Raw genomic sequence first — 19,008 nt, 5'->3', positions numbered from 1 at the left:
AAAAAGCGGTTTTAACATTTATTATTTTTCTCTTGCCCTTATTTCCAATAACCTAATTTGAAAAGCAGGACTTTTGATGGGACTTAAGATAACTGCAGATACAACATTAATAATGTCAGAGTGTTTATCTGCATAAAAGTTTAAATAGAAGCATTCTGCGCATTCATTAGAAGAATCATAGATTATCACAGTTGTCTTGCTGTGCTCTCATGGAAGATATGAAGTATTCGTAATTTAAGATTCAATAAAATATTATAAATGCCTGAAATCTAATTCAGAGCATTAAATCAAGAAGTTTCTGCTGTGGCATTTGAGGTCATTTCAGTTTAACAAATATTGCCAGATATTTTAAGAAGCAACAGAGATATAGAAATGAAAAAGCCTAGCAAATTCTCTGGATAAGCTTCCAGTCTTACTGCTGAGGTGGACATAGTAGAAGAATGTTCAACACAACATGAGGTTAAGAGGAATGGTTGAAGTCCTGCAGGTACTTTAACAGATCTGGAACGTGAAAGGAAGGGAGAACAAGTCAGGAGACTTGAAATGAGATTGATACATGACAAGCGGTGGTATCACTACAAAGGGATGCTATGGGGCTTGTATTTTTTCAGACAGATAACAAAGGTCAAGGTACAGACAAAAAGATCAATTTGGAGACAGTCGCTATGGTCCAGACAATGCATGATAAAGGCCAGATTTCGTAGGTTGATGGTAAGATGCTCATTGGGGAATTATATATCAATCAGAACTTGAACCCTAGGGATACAGCAGTGAGCACAACCAACATTCTCTTGCCTTTGGGCATCTGCAAATCAATATAAAACACAGCCAATAAATAGCTGCCTTTGTGCAAAATGCTGTAAAAGAAGAATTACAGTGTTACAGTTTACATTACAAAGTTACCCAACCTTCTCTACAGAGGAAAGCTTCCCATAGGTAGTGGACCTATCATGAGACAGAAATGAGTAGTAGCATTAATGTTAGCTAGATAAAGGTGCTTGGGAGGATGGCCAAGGGAGAGCCTATTTCATTCAAAAAACCAACAAGAGTCAAGAGAGAAGACCGAATGCTGAGGGAACTAAGAGAAGTCCAGCATGGCTGGAGCAAGGGACTATTACAATTGGTGCCAGACAAAGGGAAGGTGGTAGTAAAGGCCAGAACGTGCAAAGCACTGAAGGTCAGTATAAAGGCTTTTAGATTTCATTCTAAGGCCAATAAAAAACATTGGAAGATTTTAAGCATAATATGTTTTATCTTTTAGAAATGTTATTCTGACTTCCGTGTGGAGAGTAGATCCTGGATGCTAAAGTAGCCTTGGAAAAATGAATTAACCTATTATAAGTGTCTGCAGTGTAGCTGCATGCCAGTGGTGCACACCCAACGTCCAGCAGCGCCTAGTCACCGCAAGCACTCAATATACATTAGTTTAATATTCAAATGAATGTATAAAATTATCCTCTTAACATTTATCAGACTCAAAAATTTCTTAAGTAACAAAAACAGTTTTTCAGGATCTGAAAGTTGACCACCCAAGGGGAAAATGGACAAAACCTTTGATATATGAGAACGTTTTTTTCTCTGAAGGACCTTGTAGTGTTAAAGATAAAATGTTTCTAAAAACATATTTAATATGTCACCGTGAATGACAAATTAAATGATGCTTTATTCCTCTGAGTCTCCAAAGCCTCAAAAAGAGTATGCCAACAGAAAGAACAAAGCTATAGGTAGAAATTACTTGCTGGCATATACTAGTCTTCCATTTGTATGAGTCAATTTTCAAAAGTATACGTTGTAACTTTTTAATAACACTTTTATTGTTATATAATTCACAGAACATAAAATCCGCCCTTTTGAAATGCACAATTCAGTGAATTTTATTATATTCACAGAGCAGTGCAACCATCATCATTATCTAATTTTACAATATTTTTGTTACCCCCTCCAAAAAAACCCATACTGCTTTAGCAGTAACTCCCCAGTCCCCTGTGTGTCTAAGCCCCTGGCAACTATTAATCTACTTTCTATCTCCATGAATTTGCTGCCCTGGACATTTCATGTAAATAGACTCTTACAATATGTGGTCTTTTGAGAGTGACTTCTTTCATCAAACATGTGTTAAAATAATGAATGAGGAGGCCATTAGACTGAGGTGGTATCAGCTTTCTAAGCTCCTACATAAACAAACAGAAACCCAATTCAGAGTAAACAGTCATAACCCAGGAAAACAATACGGAAACGTAACCAATCAGAAACAGCCAAGGAATCTCTAACTAGGATTTTAAGGCTATGTCTCCCCTTTATCAATCACATATTGCCTTTGTCTTATTTCTGGGAATACCTTATAAACATTTTCCCTCACACACCTTCAATGAGGTCCCAATTGCTCGAGGTCTGGCACCGCCCAATTCATGAACTTCTGTCTGCTCAACTATACACTTTAAATTTTTAATATGCCTAAGTTTATTTTTTAACCCATAGTTTCAAGGTCCAAGAATATTGTAGCATGTATCAGTATTGTATTCCTTTTCATTGCCAAAAAATATTCCATTCTACATATACAGAACACTTTATGTATCCATTCGTCAGCTGATAGACATTTAGGCTGATTCTAGTTTTTGACTAGTAGGAATATGCTGTGATGATCATCTATACGTGTTTTTTGTGGACATATATATTACATTATCTTGGGAGTATACCTTGGCACGAAATTAGCTGGGTCATATGTTAACTCTAGATTTAACTTTTTGAGGAACTGCCAAAGTGTTTTCCAAACTGGCTGCACCATTTTACATTCCCTCCAGCCATGTATGCATGTTCAGATTTTTCCACAGCCTCACAAATGCTTTCTTACTATTTATTTTTGTTTTCATTATTTTTTTGAGACAGGGTCTCGCTCTGTCACCCAGGTTGAAGTGCAGTGCCACGATCATGGCTCACTGCAGCCTGGATGTCCCAGGCTTATGTGATCTTCACACATAAGCTTCCTGAGCAGCTGGGACCACAGGTGTGCCACCATGCCTACCTAATCTTTATTTTTTTGTAGAGATGCTGTCTCCCTATGTTGCTCAGACTGGTCTTGACCTCCTAGGCTCAAGCAATCCTTCCACCTTGGCCTCCCAAAGCACTGGGATTACATGCTGAGCTATCATGTTCAGCTTGTTTATTTTTTTTTAATATAGCCAATCTACCGGGTGTGAAGCGGTATCTCATTGTCTCGTTGTGGTTTTGATTTACATGCCACTAATGACTAACAAGGTTAAACATCTTTTCATTTGCTTATCAGCCATTTGTACAGCATTCTTCGGAGAATGTCTATGCCCATCTTCCCCTGGGTTAATTTTTAATTGATGAGTTCTAAGAGTTGTCTAATTGTATTAATTAGTACCTGAATGTAAACATGAACTTAGATAGTGTCATATATTGACAGTAATGCCATTTCTGATTTTTAAGCAAATGGATCCAATAATTCCACTATGCTCTTGGAATTATATGTCAACAATTTTTTTCTAGTTTTCTATTTCTATTATGTTTCATATTCAATTTTTGTATTTATTTCCATGATGTTTTTATCTTAATTTATTGTTACATGTATGTTGTTGCTAGCTGGCACATTCCTAACTACAAGATACTCATTATGGATTGCATTCTTTATTGTTATTAAGTACATCTTTTCATTTCTTGTTTTTCTTTTTCTTTTTTGTTTCTGCCCTTTATTCATCCTCTGGGAACATCATCTTCAACTCTCAGTTCCCACATTCGCAGCATGCTACATTTGCTCAATTATCTCATGATTTAATGATTACTCCCCTACTTGGGGCGCGGAGTTAAATGAATTTCAAGTCTCTAACACTTCCCAACAGAAAAGTCCCATCCATCATAAGCAACATATTTTCTTGAGACCTTTTATTTCTCAGTGTGTTAGGTCAAACTATAATTTCAAAAAAAAATTAAAAACATGACTCTAAAAATACATAATGAGCAGCTGTGAAATAATTTTTGTTGAATTTCTTAATGAGGGAACAAATAGAATAAAGCTGCTTGAAAGGTGAATACCGGAGATTAGCATTATACTCCTTACAGGAAGAAACACTGGGATATTAATGTTAGATTTACAAAATGATTGACATTTTTCAGACAAAACAATAAATTTCTGGTTTGTTTTTTCAGTGAGACAAATATCACTTATAACTCTATGGGACAAAAATATTTGCTATTTAACAATCTTCTGTAAATCAAATCTAACTCTACAGATTTTAGTATGGTCTGTAAAGTGACAAAATGGTAAGTAAAAAAGAAAAACAATTACATGTACCTAGAGATGGCTCAAGAAGCTTGCCTTAAATCATTGACGAATATAAATAATAATTTTTCCCTCTTTTCAGGTTTTGGATAATTTTTCTTAATAGTTACTACTTTATTGTTGAAAATTATAACTACACTTCATTTGGAAATATGGGCAGATTGTTTTTAGAGTCCTTCTCCATCCAATTAAGAGGATAAAGTTTTCCTATTCTTAGACCAAAACCTGAAGGTAACATTGAAATGCACAAATCCTTCCTCCAACTGTGGTATCCAGCATCAAACATCTACTGCTGATCTGATGAAATGAGTTTGGATCATCTCTAAATCAGACTATACATATCGGGCCTCTACTATACAGACAAATGTTACTGAAGAGTTTAATATATGTCCTAACACTGACTCTATCAAAACCTACCATGCACTTTTCCTGGCTTTCTATTTACATTTTCCTTGGGTAATCTTTCAACAAAAAGTGCCTTATCTGCTTATTCTAGTGTCCAAATGAACACAGAGAGTGGCTAAAAATAGAATAAGTAGAATAGCAGGCCCAAATTTTTTAAAGTGGGAGGTACTACCTATCTGAAAAGATAGTTGGTAAAGAGTTAGATGAAAAATTGAAGACGATGGACATAAGTAGAAAGATATCCATGTTCTTGAATTGGAAGAGTTAATATTATTGAAATGTCCAGTAGCCGAAGCCATCTATGGACTCAATGCAATCTTTATCAAAGTACCAATGACATTTTTCACAGAAATAGAGAAAAAAATCCAAAACTTTGTATGGAACCACAAAAGACTAAAATAGCTAAAGTAATTTTGTATAATAAGAACAAAGCATCACACTACCTGACTTAAAAATATATTACAAAGTTATCATAAACAAAACATCATGGTACAAGTATAAAAATAGATACACAGACCACTGGAACAGAATAAAGATCCCAGAAATAAATTTATACATCTCTAGTTAATTGATTTTAGACTAACATAAGACCTGAAACTGTAAAAGTACAAATAGAAAACATGGGAAAAAATGTTCTTTACATTAGTCTTAGCAAGATTTTTTGAACATGACCCCAAAAGTACAGGCAACAAGAGCAAATATAGAAAAATGAGGTTTATTCAAGCCAAAATGCTATGCATATCAAAGGAAACAATCAAGAGACAAACTATGGAATAAGGGAAAATATTTGTAAACCACCCATCTGTTAAGGGCTTCATATAAAAATACATAAGGAACTTAAACACTCAATAACAATAAAACAAAAAAACAAAATGGCAGAGGGCCTGAATAGATATTTCTCCAAGGAAAATATATAAATGGACAAGGGGTATATTTTTAAATGTTTAATATCATGAATCAACAGGGAAATGCAAATTGTAACCACAATGAGCTATTATCTAATCTGTTAAAACGGTTATGAATAAAAAGATTAAAAAAAAGTCTTCTGAGGATGTGGAGAAAGGGGGAAACCTGTACACTATTGGTAGGAATGTTAATTTGTACAGTTATGAAGAAAAGTATATTGGTTCCTCAAAAAATTAAAAATACAACTACCATATGGCATAGCAATTCTCCATTGGGGTATACATTGAAAAGGTATGAAATTAGTATGTGGAAGAGATATCTAAATTCCCATGCTTAATGCAGCACTATTCACAATAGTCAAGATACAGAATCAATCTAAGTGTCCATCAATAGATGAATAAAGAAGATGTCAGATATATACATATGCCTCTGTACAAGCAAGGAAACTATCAACAGAGTGAAGAGAGAACCTATGGAATAAGAGAACACACACACACACACAAACACAGTGGAATATTATCAACCCTTAGAAAAGAGAAATTCTGTCATTTGCAACAACATGGACGAACCTAGAAGAAATTATGCTAAATAAAATAAGTCAGGCAGAGAAAGACAAATATTATATGAATCTCATTTTTATGCAGAATCTAAGAAAGTAAAACTCATAGGAGCAAAGGAAATGGTGGTTGCCAGGGCTGAAGCTGAGGACATGTTGGTCAAAAAGTAAGAAGTTTCAATTATACGGGGAGAAGGAGTTCTAGAGATCTATTGTACAGCATTGTGACTATACTTAGTAACAATGTTATACATGTTAAATTGCTCAGAGAGTAGATTTTAAACATTCTCACTAAAAAAATGTGCATGTGAAGTGAAGGATATCTTAATTAATTATTTCACATATATCAAAATATCATTTTGTATACGATAAATACATATAATTTTTGATGATTGAAAATGAGTTAAATGAAAAATAAATTGTAGAAAGACACATGGTTTATGCAGTATCAATCTGGAGAGCATTACCCCATAAAGTAGCAGGGAGTATTTTCAGAACTGCTGAAAGCATGACTGATGCACCTGAAGAACTATTCACATAAAATTCAATCAGAAATTATTTCAGAAAAATTCAAAAGAATCACTAGGCATTATTAGAAATTTCTTATTCCCAAGAGACAAACAGCTCATAATATTGAGATAAGAGCTTTGTTTGCTCATAGAAACTTCAATAACTCAACAAAAGCAAATGCACACTTGACACGTAACTCGATTAAGGAATAATGTCAGGGGTTCTTTTCTCTTTTACATTTAGAATTAAATGGAAGTGAGTAAGCTGGAAAGGAGGAAGATGTCAAGAAAAGTGGCAGAATTAATACCCTTTGAATACTTAAAGGCAAAGATGGCCAAGACTTAGTTCCTATCTTCACATTACATTCTAGTCATGGGTGACAGTTTAAGATACATATAATCACTCACCACAAGGATAAACTTTCCAACAATTTGAATGTCCACAAACATAATGGACCACTCTTCTAGGAGACCTTTGCCCAGATTCTGCTTTATAGAACTTCCAAAGTTACAAGACATTTAATCATTTTTCCTCTCTCAGGAAATTAGGTAGAAATAAAGAACTGTGATTATCAGTCTTTAGTCTCAATTCACACCACAATATTTATCAGAAAGATAAAATTACAAAAGAATCATGCAACATTTTCAAAGTTCTATGAACTGTTTACACAAAAAGTGTTCAAACTTGTTATCTGCCCTTAAAGAATTTTGGACTTGCCTCATATGAGGCACAGAAGTCTTCATTAGCCCTGAACACTGCTAATCACCTCGGGAGAGGTTCCACCCACTACTGTCAACACTCCGCTAGCACAGCCCACATATGCAGGGTCAAATCTCCAAAATAAGAAGGATTCAGCTCTAATCAGGCATGTGAAGAAAATTTCTACCAGCAGAGGCTGAAATACCACAAAACTACCTTACAGAGTGTCATGTTTATGATACCTGAACAGAAAATCAGTGTACATTAAAATTACCCTTTGACTTGTCTCTAATCAGAAAACATCTCATTCCATATCTGAAAAGAACAAAATGATGCTTGCATTAAAAATAGAAACAATTAATTGTCACTACACACTTAAAATGGCCACATCTGGAGTAAGAAGTTCCCTAACACTATTTAGTGACCAGAAGTCGGTGGGAGAAAACCTTTAGAAATGATTGCCATGTAGAACTGGAGCTAGACTGGATAACCTTCCTGTGGTCTAATGAATCTTCCTTTTCTTCTTTATTAGCTTACAGTGTTTTCTGTAAATCAAAGTCAGCCCACTTTGATTGGATTCTTTCCGAGCTGTCTTTCACACTAGTAGCGTATATTCTCCCCTCTCAATTCTTTAAAATTTAATTCTTATGCCTATGCCTCTTCTTTCCCTTTGTCAGTTCCCAGTCTTATTCCTCAGAAGAGCCATGTACTAACTCACAAGTTCAATATCAACCCACCACATATGTTAAACAAAAATTAGGCAAAGGTAAAAATAATATCTTTCAACACTACTAATGTGCCTTTAATGAAATTTCATACAACCACCCATAAGCTTTGTCCACGAGGTGGCTTACATATAACCTTTGGTCACCACCTGCTACCTTGTGGCAGCCAAGTTCAAATATGTGCATGAATGAAAGCTCCCCCACCAAAATAATTTTTATTTCAGAAAGATCTTGTCAGCTTTTCATGTATTGTAGAAACTGGAGCAACCCTAGAGATTCTACTTATTCATTCCAATCTCTTCTTTGTCTAAAGTTCATACATTCTGATTTGTGTCATGGTCAAAAGAACACACTCTACATACCCAACATTAATTTCAAAATAATTTCATCCATGTTTGAACCTCTCTAGGAACCAACTCTGATATCATCATATTTCACCCTAGGAATGAGGATGTCCTTTCTTTAGCCCAGGGGTCCTTACCCTCAGGTCTGTGGCATCACAGGAGTTGTAAAATCACTGAAATTATATGCAATATTTTGCATGTGTCTGTGTGCCTGCTTGTGTTATTTTTCTAGGAAAAGGGCATATTAGCCTTCTTATGATTGTGAAAGCATCACGGCCCTGAGAAGCTGATGCTCTCTGCCACGTCTTCATCACTCAAGAACTCCCACAGTGCACTAGATTGACTGACACTAAGCAAATGTCATGACTTTTGTCAAGTTCATGTGTGATAGTTACTGTAGAATGCATTGCATTTAGATATCTAAATTTAAAATATCTAAAATTGCAATAGCATTGTATTTTAATTAGGTTACTTTGGAGACTGAGATTTTGAGAATTCTTCCCTAACCTTTTTTGTTCTCTAGTACCTATTTTTACAAAATCTCATATACATTGATATTTAAGGAAAATGTGTATCACATCATTGGATAAATTGGACAAAATTAGCCCTTTGTACTAAATCCAGGCTACTATTTTAACTTTTGTTTTATTAAAGGTATAAACACCTAAAAACACTAAATAAATTCACTATGTTTACTGTCTACAGATTCGGATAAGTGTCTGAGGAAGTGTACAGAGGAAGTGAGGAGATATTAGTTTCCTTAACAGCTAATTAAAGTATGTTAGTATGCATTATACAATTCACTTTAAAGCCATTTTTAATAGATTTATTGATAGAATTATATAGTGATTCTAAAGTAATTAGGATACAACCAGCTGAATCTCTACTAATATTACATTGGTAGAATAGGTGAAAACTTATCTATAAAAAAAAATAGAATCGGACTTTTGTTGTTGAAAATTATGTTTCTGATCCCATCACAGACTTGAAAAAAAAAAAAAAGAGAGAGCACCTTTTTTTTTTTTTTTTTTTCCCTAAAACCGTATAGAATAAATATTTAGCTGTGTTTCCTGGTAACATTTATTCTATTTAGAACAACCTGAAACAATGATATTAACCCAGACTCTATGTTCTTATGCCTTTAATAAGTTAAAGTGTCAAATTATAGCAAGAAATAATATATTAAATGTAATTAATAGGAAATAGGATTTCAAAAAAAATCAAGTGTTTATTTACCAAATGAATTAATAGTTTATTAACAAGATGGTAATCTATCTATATCCGTTAATATTAAAAGTACATTAGAGTCTTGCCTAATATTTTCTGAAAACACCAATTTTTTTTGTTATGCATACAGAAAAATTACAAGTATTTGTTTAATTAAATGATTATTTTTGAACTTTATGTCCTTAAGAAAGGGATGTTTACTTTGGGAGCATTTAAAACATCAGAGAAATCAATGACCTATTTCTAAATAATATAATGGGATAGCAATAGTAAAATGTAAACACTATGCACAAGATATTAATCTAAGTGTGTACGTTCATTCAATCTCACAAGAACATTGTTTTGGTATTACATTGCCCTATCTAACCATAGAGGAAACTGAACCAAACAGATATAAATTAAGCAAATGTATAAGCTCATAGCTAGTAAGAGGTAGAGACAGATGTGAAATCCAATTTAACACTAGGACTTGTGCTTTTAATTCCTACTCTTTGTTGCCTCTCTTCTGCTTTATTAAATCGAACTTTGTCTTAATAAAATCACAGATTATGAAATTTTAAAAATTCTCTTGTAAATTGATTTTTGTTTCTTTAAACATTTACCAAATATAAGGTACTTAGGATTTTTCTCAGAAAACTAAACTTTTTTTTTCCAGTTGAAACTTATCCAACAGAATTATTATATATCAGGTACCTCTACAGATTTTTTAAAGTGAAAATATGTATTTATGGAGGACTAGACTTGGAAGTACTAGATCTCAGAGATTTCTTTGGGAATGTGAGAAAGTCATTATTTGCTGGCTCTCCAGTAATTTATTTTGAATTTGTTAAATTCATCGATGTGTGAACTGGTTATCAACGCTTGATAAAGAGCTTATAAAGCTTGATAAATAGCTTATAAATCATTTTGAAGTTGGTAGAAATAAATATTAATGGGTCAATTTTCAAGGAATTTAAAGTCAGTTTCTTCTTCTGTTCCCACAAGTAAAAAAGAAAACTCAGTTCTTTTATTTAGAAAAGAATCCATAATTTATTAGTAATAATTGGTGTTTCTCAAAATAGTCATAGGACTATTTATTATATAATATCAGATGATTTATTTTAGAAAGAGCACCCTTTGAAAACACACCAGGGTGTTTTATATGATAAAAGTTTTATATGAAACTTCTTTAGGAAACATAAACCTGATTGTAATACTTTGAGATGCAAAAGAGACCTGCTCCACCAAGGTTTGTTCAGGGCCTGCCACAGAATAAGGAGAAAAGAATAAGGCTATCAGGTACCAACTGTCTACCAGTATCAGAGTCTGACCAACACTGTCCCGTTTAAGTTATTCCTCCCTTCCTTTTCACATAGGATAAACAAGTTTAAAGGGTTTTAGAAGCTGACCTGGCCACATGACTAATGGGTAGCAGACCCAGGATTTGAAAGCTTGCCTGTCTACTGCAAACTTCTATCCTAGTTTTTAAAATAGGAAACTCAGATCTTCTACATGCTTATTTTTCAAGGATATACTTGAAACCACAGCAGTCATTGGTACCTCCTTTTGAGATGGTTTATTGTGTCCCTTCCAGAGGTTGTGGGCCATGTTCAATTTTCATAAAAGGATATGAGAAGACAAAAAGACCAGGCCATTATATCAAACAGAGAACCTGGTTCATTGCATAGGGATACCCAGCTGAATGAAACAGAGTAGGAGTTAAACTTCAGCGCACACTTACCCTAGGGTGCTGTGCTGAATCCACCTAGAGATAATGTCATTTTCAATTTTCAGAAAAGAACCATAAAGGCTCACATGGGACATGGAAAGTCCCTGAAAGTTAGGAAGAGAAGGGGAAAACGTGTTTGAACATAAAGCTTTTCAGATTCTATCAGTCATTAATTAAAGGAATTGACATATACAGCTAATTGATGAGAATGTTTATTAATTTGGTAAATCAATGCAAGCATAGGGAGATGTATTTTGTTGGCACTGGAGAGTATAATTTTACTTCAGGGGGAAATGTTTAGTAGAACCATCAACAGAATATCCCATTTTACTCTGGGATGTGAGAACTAAGAGAGCTAGTGAATATTTAGAAAAATGGTTCTATGTAAGGTGGGAGAAATAGAAAACTCTCATATGTTTTGATTACTGTGTTTTAAAAACTTTTAGTCTGCTGGGCATAAAATGTCATGACCGCATATATATTACATTTTAAAAAGTCATCACACCATCACTACGACAGATTTTCTCTGAAGAAACTCTTTTGAACACTAAGCTATCAAGTCTTAACTTCAGGGATATATAACTGGTATTTTCCATTTTAAAGCCAAATACTTCAGAAATTCTAACAATAACAATGCATTTTTGGAGTACCAGGTCCCATACTAAGTAGTTTGCATACATAATGCCTGCATTCCCAATAAAGAATACTCAAATGTTGTATGTTACTATTTCCTTTTTATCACTGAGGAAATTGAAGTGCAAAGAGGCCAAGCGGATTTGCCTAATTTCATTTAGCTAATTACGGGAAGATTAAAGATTCAAATCTATGTTGTTCCTGATTTTAAACCTGAGCTCTTGCCATGTCGAAGAACTCACCCTTTCAGCAGACTTCTGCTTAGGGGAGAATGTGTTTTAGCCAATCAGGATTTTATTCTAAGATGTAAAAAATACAATACCTTGAATTGAATATATGAACTGATACATTCTCCTATTATTTCCTAAAGTATAAATTTGCTAAGCTGTCATAATTTTAAAGTACATTTAATAATCAAGTTTATACACACACATACACACACACACACACACACACACACACACACACACACACACATTGAATTATAAGAAATCAGACTGGAAATGTGGAATTCCTACTTACCTGTTCCAATAATTTTTGTCCATTGAGGTGAGCCTGTATCACAGCATCACTAACAAGCAAGTGAAAGTTCAGAAGCACGTGTTCAATGTCGTATGTTCCATGCATTGCATCTGACAGTTCTTCCAGTGACCGGATATACCCATGCCAGTGTGGGTTAAGCTCCGCCATGTGCGCCAGGCATCCTCGCATGACGTTGAGGCAGTAACCCATGCAAGGCTTACTGAGAGTCAGACCCTGGCAGTGTGGGCAGTACTGCATCTTCAGAAAGGCCCTGCTGCACTCTTTGGAGAAGTGCAGATAGTCTGTGGTGTTGATGACTTCAATGCCCAGATTGAGTGCCTGCAGAAAGGTGCGGCTGGGCAGCAGGGACCTCCCCATCTGTCCCATTACTACTTTGGGAATATTACCAAATGGACTCACATCCCGACGAGCCATCCGGATGCATTCTGAGTATTCCAGGGAGCTGTCAGTCACACCAGGGTTAATGAGGTGGTTGTAGACCAGGGGAAAAAGACTGTCAAAAAATCTGTTTATGAATTCTTCAGGATTAGCATCTGCACCAAATAAATACAGCCCTACATCAGTGAAGAACTCCTGAACTGAAGCAGCAGCCTCCAAGGCCATGTTCCTGTAGGTATTGCAAAAAAGTATACTGGTGTAATTTTCTGCTTGTTTGATGAGAGTTTCAAGGGTTTCTGTAACACAAGCAAAGGCAAAAGATGAGAAGGCTTAGTATTCATGGTAACACTTTGTCCAGCTGCTCCAGACATTAACTGAGCTTAATGCATCAAAACTAATCTAAGAATCTAAACTGTAATTCTCAGCCTACTAAACGAAATTCAGCTTTCCAAGGATAATGACCAGACAACAATGACCAATGCATGTAACACACAAGTTTTATAGAGTCACATTTCCTAGAATCAAAGTCTTTTTAAAAGTAATGAAATTGCTTGGCTCATATCTATAATCCCAGCACTTTGGGAGGCTGAGGTGGGTGGATCACCTGAGGTCAAGAGTTCCAGATCAGCCTGACCAACAAGGTGAAACTCCATGTCTGCTAAAAATACAAAAATTAGCTGGGTGTGATGGCAGACGTCTGTAATCCCAGCTACTTGGGAGGCAGAGGCAGGAGAATCGCTTGAACCTGGGAGGTGGAGGTTGCAGTGAGTTGAGATCAAGCCATTGCACTCCAGCCTGGGTGACAGTGCAAAACCCTATCTCAAAAAAAATAAAAAAGTAATGAAATAAAAAATAAGTTACATATATGGTAGTTTCTTACTTTATAGTCATTCATAACTCACTAATGATAGAAAAAAGTATCATTGAGAAATGTATTTTATAATTTGACTTCATTATTTATAAAAGATGGTCACATTAAGTACCTGATTCACTACTTGCTTTATTTTTATAATTCTTTAAATCTTTTTCTTTCCCAGAATGAAAGCTAGTAGATTACACACTAGTTGTTACAATGAAAGGTTAGATTCCCGAAGGAAAACCAATCCTGAGACTACCTCACATGTTCTAGCTAAAGAGAAAGTGAAGCATTCATTTTAAAAGTATCCATAAATCATCACACTTTGTTAAGCAGTGGGAAACCCATGAGTGCTATTATTTGATGAAAATAAATTATTGTGATCACATTATTAATCATATCCTTTTTCTTATCATCTTATCTTCAAAGACTTTACTGTTATTTTGTTTCTTATTTAGATAACTGATGATCTCAAATCATTTTATCCACAGAAAGAACCAAGAATAATTTGTCCACAAATTAAAGAAGAAAATCTAAAAATAGAAAGTTTGAGTAATCAGCAAGTCAAAATGGAATATCAAAATGATGTATTAAGCAACAGTAAACACCTTGGCTATATTAGTAATTATGGTTCTCAATTAGCCTAAATAAGGATACTGAACTGTTTCGATATATAGTAATAAAATACATTCAATAAAATTACCTCCCTATAGTCCCAATTGTATATTCACTTTTAATTAGGTTGTAAAAGATCATGCAATAACTTAGTAACCAAAATACTGTTTGAGTAAATTACAAAAATAGATGGAAGAAGGGCAGAAAAAATACAATGGGATAACAAAATGTAGAGGTGCAGGGCAAACTACTAATGAAGCAGAACTGTGTCATGACTCTGCCATTGAGTCCAAGCACAAATAAGTAAGAACACAATATCATGAATTCTGATACTGATTTAATTCACATTGAGCCCCTGGCTTTTGTGCGATATATTAAGGTGCATCTACCCTGCAATCAAAGTTAACAGCTTTTAAAAGGGATTGCAATTCTGTTTCAACAGAGTACTGGATAGATTGTTAGGTAGAGCTCACGTGTTATCTGTGCATCCCTAGTAACTAGCTACTCAATAAAAATAGGAAAAAATGAAAATAGGATGGTAATGAGAAGGCTTCTGTTGAGATTAGCAGCTCTACCAAGTCAGCCAGCATTAATGCCAAGTTTCCCCAAATGGCCTGATGGCCTGGGCTTCATAGGGAAAAAATATAGATTGTCAGGTCTCTGAATTTGAAATTCTAACTCAATGGGTTTGTCTTGGTTCAGGAATCTATATTTAACAAGCAGCCCAGGTGATTCTTTTAACCTGGCCAGTTTTTGAAACATTGCGATTGCAAATATGTGTAAAATATTCTCTCTGCTCTTACAGAGTTGTTCAGCAAGCATTCCACTAGGATAACCCGATCCCAGAGCTGCAGTCTCAGCCACTACACTCTGCTTTCACAGATCCACAGGACAAAGTGTGAAAATGGAATTGAATCTTTGTGGCTTGAACTACAATAAAACTGATAAGCCTGTGTAATAGGTCATTTTTTCTCAACAGTTTGTGTGTGGCTATGAATGGTGAAGTCGTTTACAAATAATTGTATTTACCAATAATGGTTAAATCACAATGTTTTAAAATTATTTAATTTTTTAAAGATAAAGATAGATTCAAAGATACCCTATATCACAGGCATTCTTACATGCTTTCCAGCCAGGTTTCTAAGATTTGTGCTACATGTGTTCATGTGACTGACAATTGCCTTATTATTCTTAGGGGGATAAAGGTCGCACGTTGCTGAATCAGGCAATACTGATGTTCCACCTGATTTCTGCCAACTCTAAATGATGCTCACACATGCAATTTTTATAAACACAAGAATAGTTCTTTATAAATTTCAGCACAATTAATTTATAACATAATGATTTAGGAAAATACAGAGTTAAAGTAGGCCTAATGAGTATGTTTTACAAAGTAATTTATGTTGTAAAATGATATTAAAGAGAATATATTTAACATTTGGGAGTTTCCATTCAAAATAAAAATGAGTATAGCACTTTCAAATATCATTATTTCTTTTTTAATGCCACTGTGTACTATTAGCAACAAACTAATTTTGATTACTGTTTGAGTTTGTTATTAAAAATAAATTTATGAACAAATTATACAGTTTTTATATTAGAGTAGTTTTCCTCTGATTCAATTTTATTCTTTAAAACAAAATAACCAAAAAGAATTTGACAGTAATTTCAGGAATCATAGTACAGTGAAATTGAAAAACTTTTCCCTAATACCACATGTATTAAAACTTTAGCTTTCATCAACTGTGTATTAACTTTACTACCCTTTGAAGGAGAGGTTATATGTTATCAAATACAATCTTGTGCCTTATAATGATGTTTTGGCAAATAACTAACTGTATATGTGAACTTGGTCCCATAAGACTATAATGAGCTGAAAAATTCCTATAACCTAGTTATGTCATAGCCATCATAACATCACGGTCCAACATATTACATGTTTGTGGTGATGCTGTTATGAGCAAAAAGACCAGGTTGCCAGTCATATAAAAATCTAGCACATACAATTATGGACAGTACATAATATTTGATAATGACAATAAACAACTTTGTTACTGGTATTTACCAGACTATGCCTTTTATTGTTATTTTGGAGTGTATGCCTTCTACTTTTGTGTTTAAGTTAACCATAAAGCCACCTCAGTCAGGTGTTCCACAGGAAGGCATTGTTATCACAGGAGATGACATTTCCATGCCTGTTATTTTCCCTGAAGCCCTTCCAGTGCGACAAGATGTGAAAGAGGAAGATGGTGATATTGACTATCATGACCCTGTATAAGCCTAGGCTAATGTGTGTGTTTGTGTCTTAGTTTTTAAGAAAAAAGTCCAAAATTTGTTTTAAAAATTGCAGGGACATGGATGAAGCTGGAAACAATCATTCCCAGCAAACTAACACAAGAACAGAAAAATTCAAATGCCACATGTTCTCACGCATAAGTGGGAGTTGAACAATGAGAACACATGGACACAGCGAGAAGAGCATCACATACCTGGGCCTGTCAGGGGGTGGGGGACTAGGGGAGGGATAGCATTAGGAGAAATACCTAATGTAGCCGATGGGTTGACAGGTGCAGCAAACCACCATGGCATGTGTACACCTTTGTAACAAACCTGTACATTCTGCACATGTACCCCAGAACTTAAAGTATAATAAAAAATAATAATAAATAAATAAATAAAAAATTTTAGGATAGGGATATAAAGAAAATATTTTTGTGCAATCAGTTTGTGTTTTAAGCTAAATGTTACTGTAAAAAAGTCAACAAGTTTTTTTTTAAATTGAAGTTTATAAAGTAAGCTTTATAAACTACTGTAAGCTAAGGTTAATTTGTTATTGAAGAAAGATTTTAAAAATAAATTTAGTGTAGCCGAACAGTACGGTGTTTGGCACAGGCTACAATAGTGTACCATAATGTCCTAAGCCTTCACATTCACTCACCACTCACTGACTGGCTTACCCACAGCAACTTCCAGTCCCGCAAGCTCCCCTCATGTTATGTGCCCTATACAGATGTACCTTTTAAAAAAATATGTATACCATAATTTTACATTTATGTATATTTTATATTTGATTTTTATATATAATTTTTTGAGACAACATCTTGTTCTATCACCCAGGCTGCAGTGCAGTGGCCGGATCATAGCTCACTGTAGACCAAGCCTTCTGGGTCTAAGCAACCCTCCTCCCTCAACCTCCCAAGTAGCTGGGACTATAGGTGTGCAGCACCACATCAGGCTAATTTTTATTTTATATTATTTTTTGTTGAGATGGAGTCTTGCAATGTTGCCCAGGCTGGTCCCAAACTCCTGGCCTCAAGGTACCCTCTCACTTTGGCCTCCCACAATGCTAGGATTACAGGTTTAGTCTATACTATCCATATTATCCTTTCTATGTTTAAATATGCTTAGATATGCAAAGATTTACCACTGCATTACAAATGCCTAGAATATTAAGTATAGTAACATGTCGTACAGGTTTGTAGCCAAGGAGCAATGAACCTATACCATATACTCTAGGTATGTAGCAGACTATAAGGTCTAGATTTGTTCAAGTATACCCTGTTATATTTGCACAATGATGACATTGTTTAATGATGCATTTCTCCAAACAAATCTCTGCACTTCAGTGGCACACAACCATGTCAACATTATGTTTATTTTCTGAATATCTGAACACAAAATAGATTTTTTAAAGTAATTTATTGCTTTAGTTTTTCACCATGCTATGAGCTCACTACAATATTAAAAAATTGGGGGGCTTTCAATATGCATTAAATCTGATGTTGAAATATTCCAGTTAACTGAATTACCTAAACATATGTAACATACACATTTTCATATATTTCTTACATCCGATCAATAAAAAACTGTAAACTATTAGTCTATACATAATTGATTCTTCAATGCTTAGGGATAAACATTCTTTGAATTTTTTTCCTAACCACTTAATAAAATTTTAATATGTAAACATATATCAAAAGTGAACAACCAAGAAACCAAGCCACTGAATAACTTTGTACTAATTTTTAATAAAAATTGGTAAAATCAGAAATTGAATTTACTAAAACTACTTGTTTGTATTAACTTTGAATTTGCAAAACTATCACTTTGTTCTCACACCATGTTTACCAAGGAGTAGAGTGTTTTCCTTTTATTGAATTAATATTTTGATATTAGCAAGAGTTTAAACTTTTAAAATAATTGTCAAGTAGCAAAATATGTGCTGTTCTGCAAAAGTGTAATAGACATATAAAATCAGTTTATAAATCCAAGATAGGTAAGGTGCTGAACAATTAATCATATATACTTAATTATGAAAGAGAAGCTACCCAATTTTTTTCATTACACAGTTTTAATACATAAAAAAATACTTCTCACACAAGCTGTACATGTAGTAGCTTTGTATTTAAGCAATAAAAATTGCAGTACACGTTGATAATAAACATTTTCCAGTCTTGTTTAAGGAATTTAAGGAGCAGATTACAAATAAAACATTCTCTTTTTCTGTTTTTCATTGAGAATTTCAATAAGGTCTTCTTTGCAGTGATATCAGATGAAGTCTATCAAGACAGAATAATTTCCAGTTTTCCTTATAATGCCTGAG

At 34.3% G+C, this 19,008-nt stretch overlaps 1 protein-coding gene across 4 annotated transcripts in view; it reads right to left on the bottom strand.

Annotated features, from left to right (window-relative positions):
* GPC5 (glypican 5) overlaps nucleotides 1–19,008 on the bottom strand; it is a 1,400,523-nt gene that overhangs the window by 1,097,192 nt on the left and 284,323 nt on the right. For all 4 annotated transcript variants that reach the window (XM_032277277.1, XM_032277278.1, XM_032277279.1 and 1 more), the window contains exon 3: nucleotides 12,536–13,230. In XM_032277277.1, coding sequence (XP_032133168.1) covers nucleotides 12,536–13,230 — 695 coding nt within the window. The remainder of the gene's footprint in view (nucleotides 1–12,535; nucleotides 13,231–19,008) is intronic.

The sequence above is a fragment of the Sapajus apella genome, unplaced genomic scaffold, assembly GCF_009761245.1.
Source record: "Sapajus apella isolate SASKATOON/1434 unplaced genomic scaffold, GSC_monkey_1.0 scaffold9, whole genome shotgun sequence".
Classification (NCBI taxonomy): domain Eukaryota; kingdom Metazoa; phylum Chordata; class Mammalia; order Primates; family Cebidae; genus Sapajus; species Sapajus apella.
The sequence above is the reverse complement of the archived record's forward strand: the minus strand, read 5'-3'. Positions and strand labels throughout refer to the sequence as shown.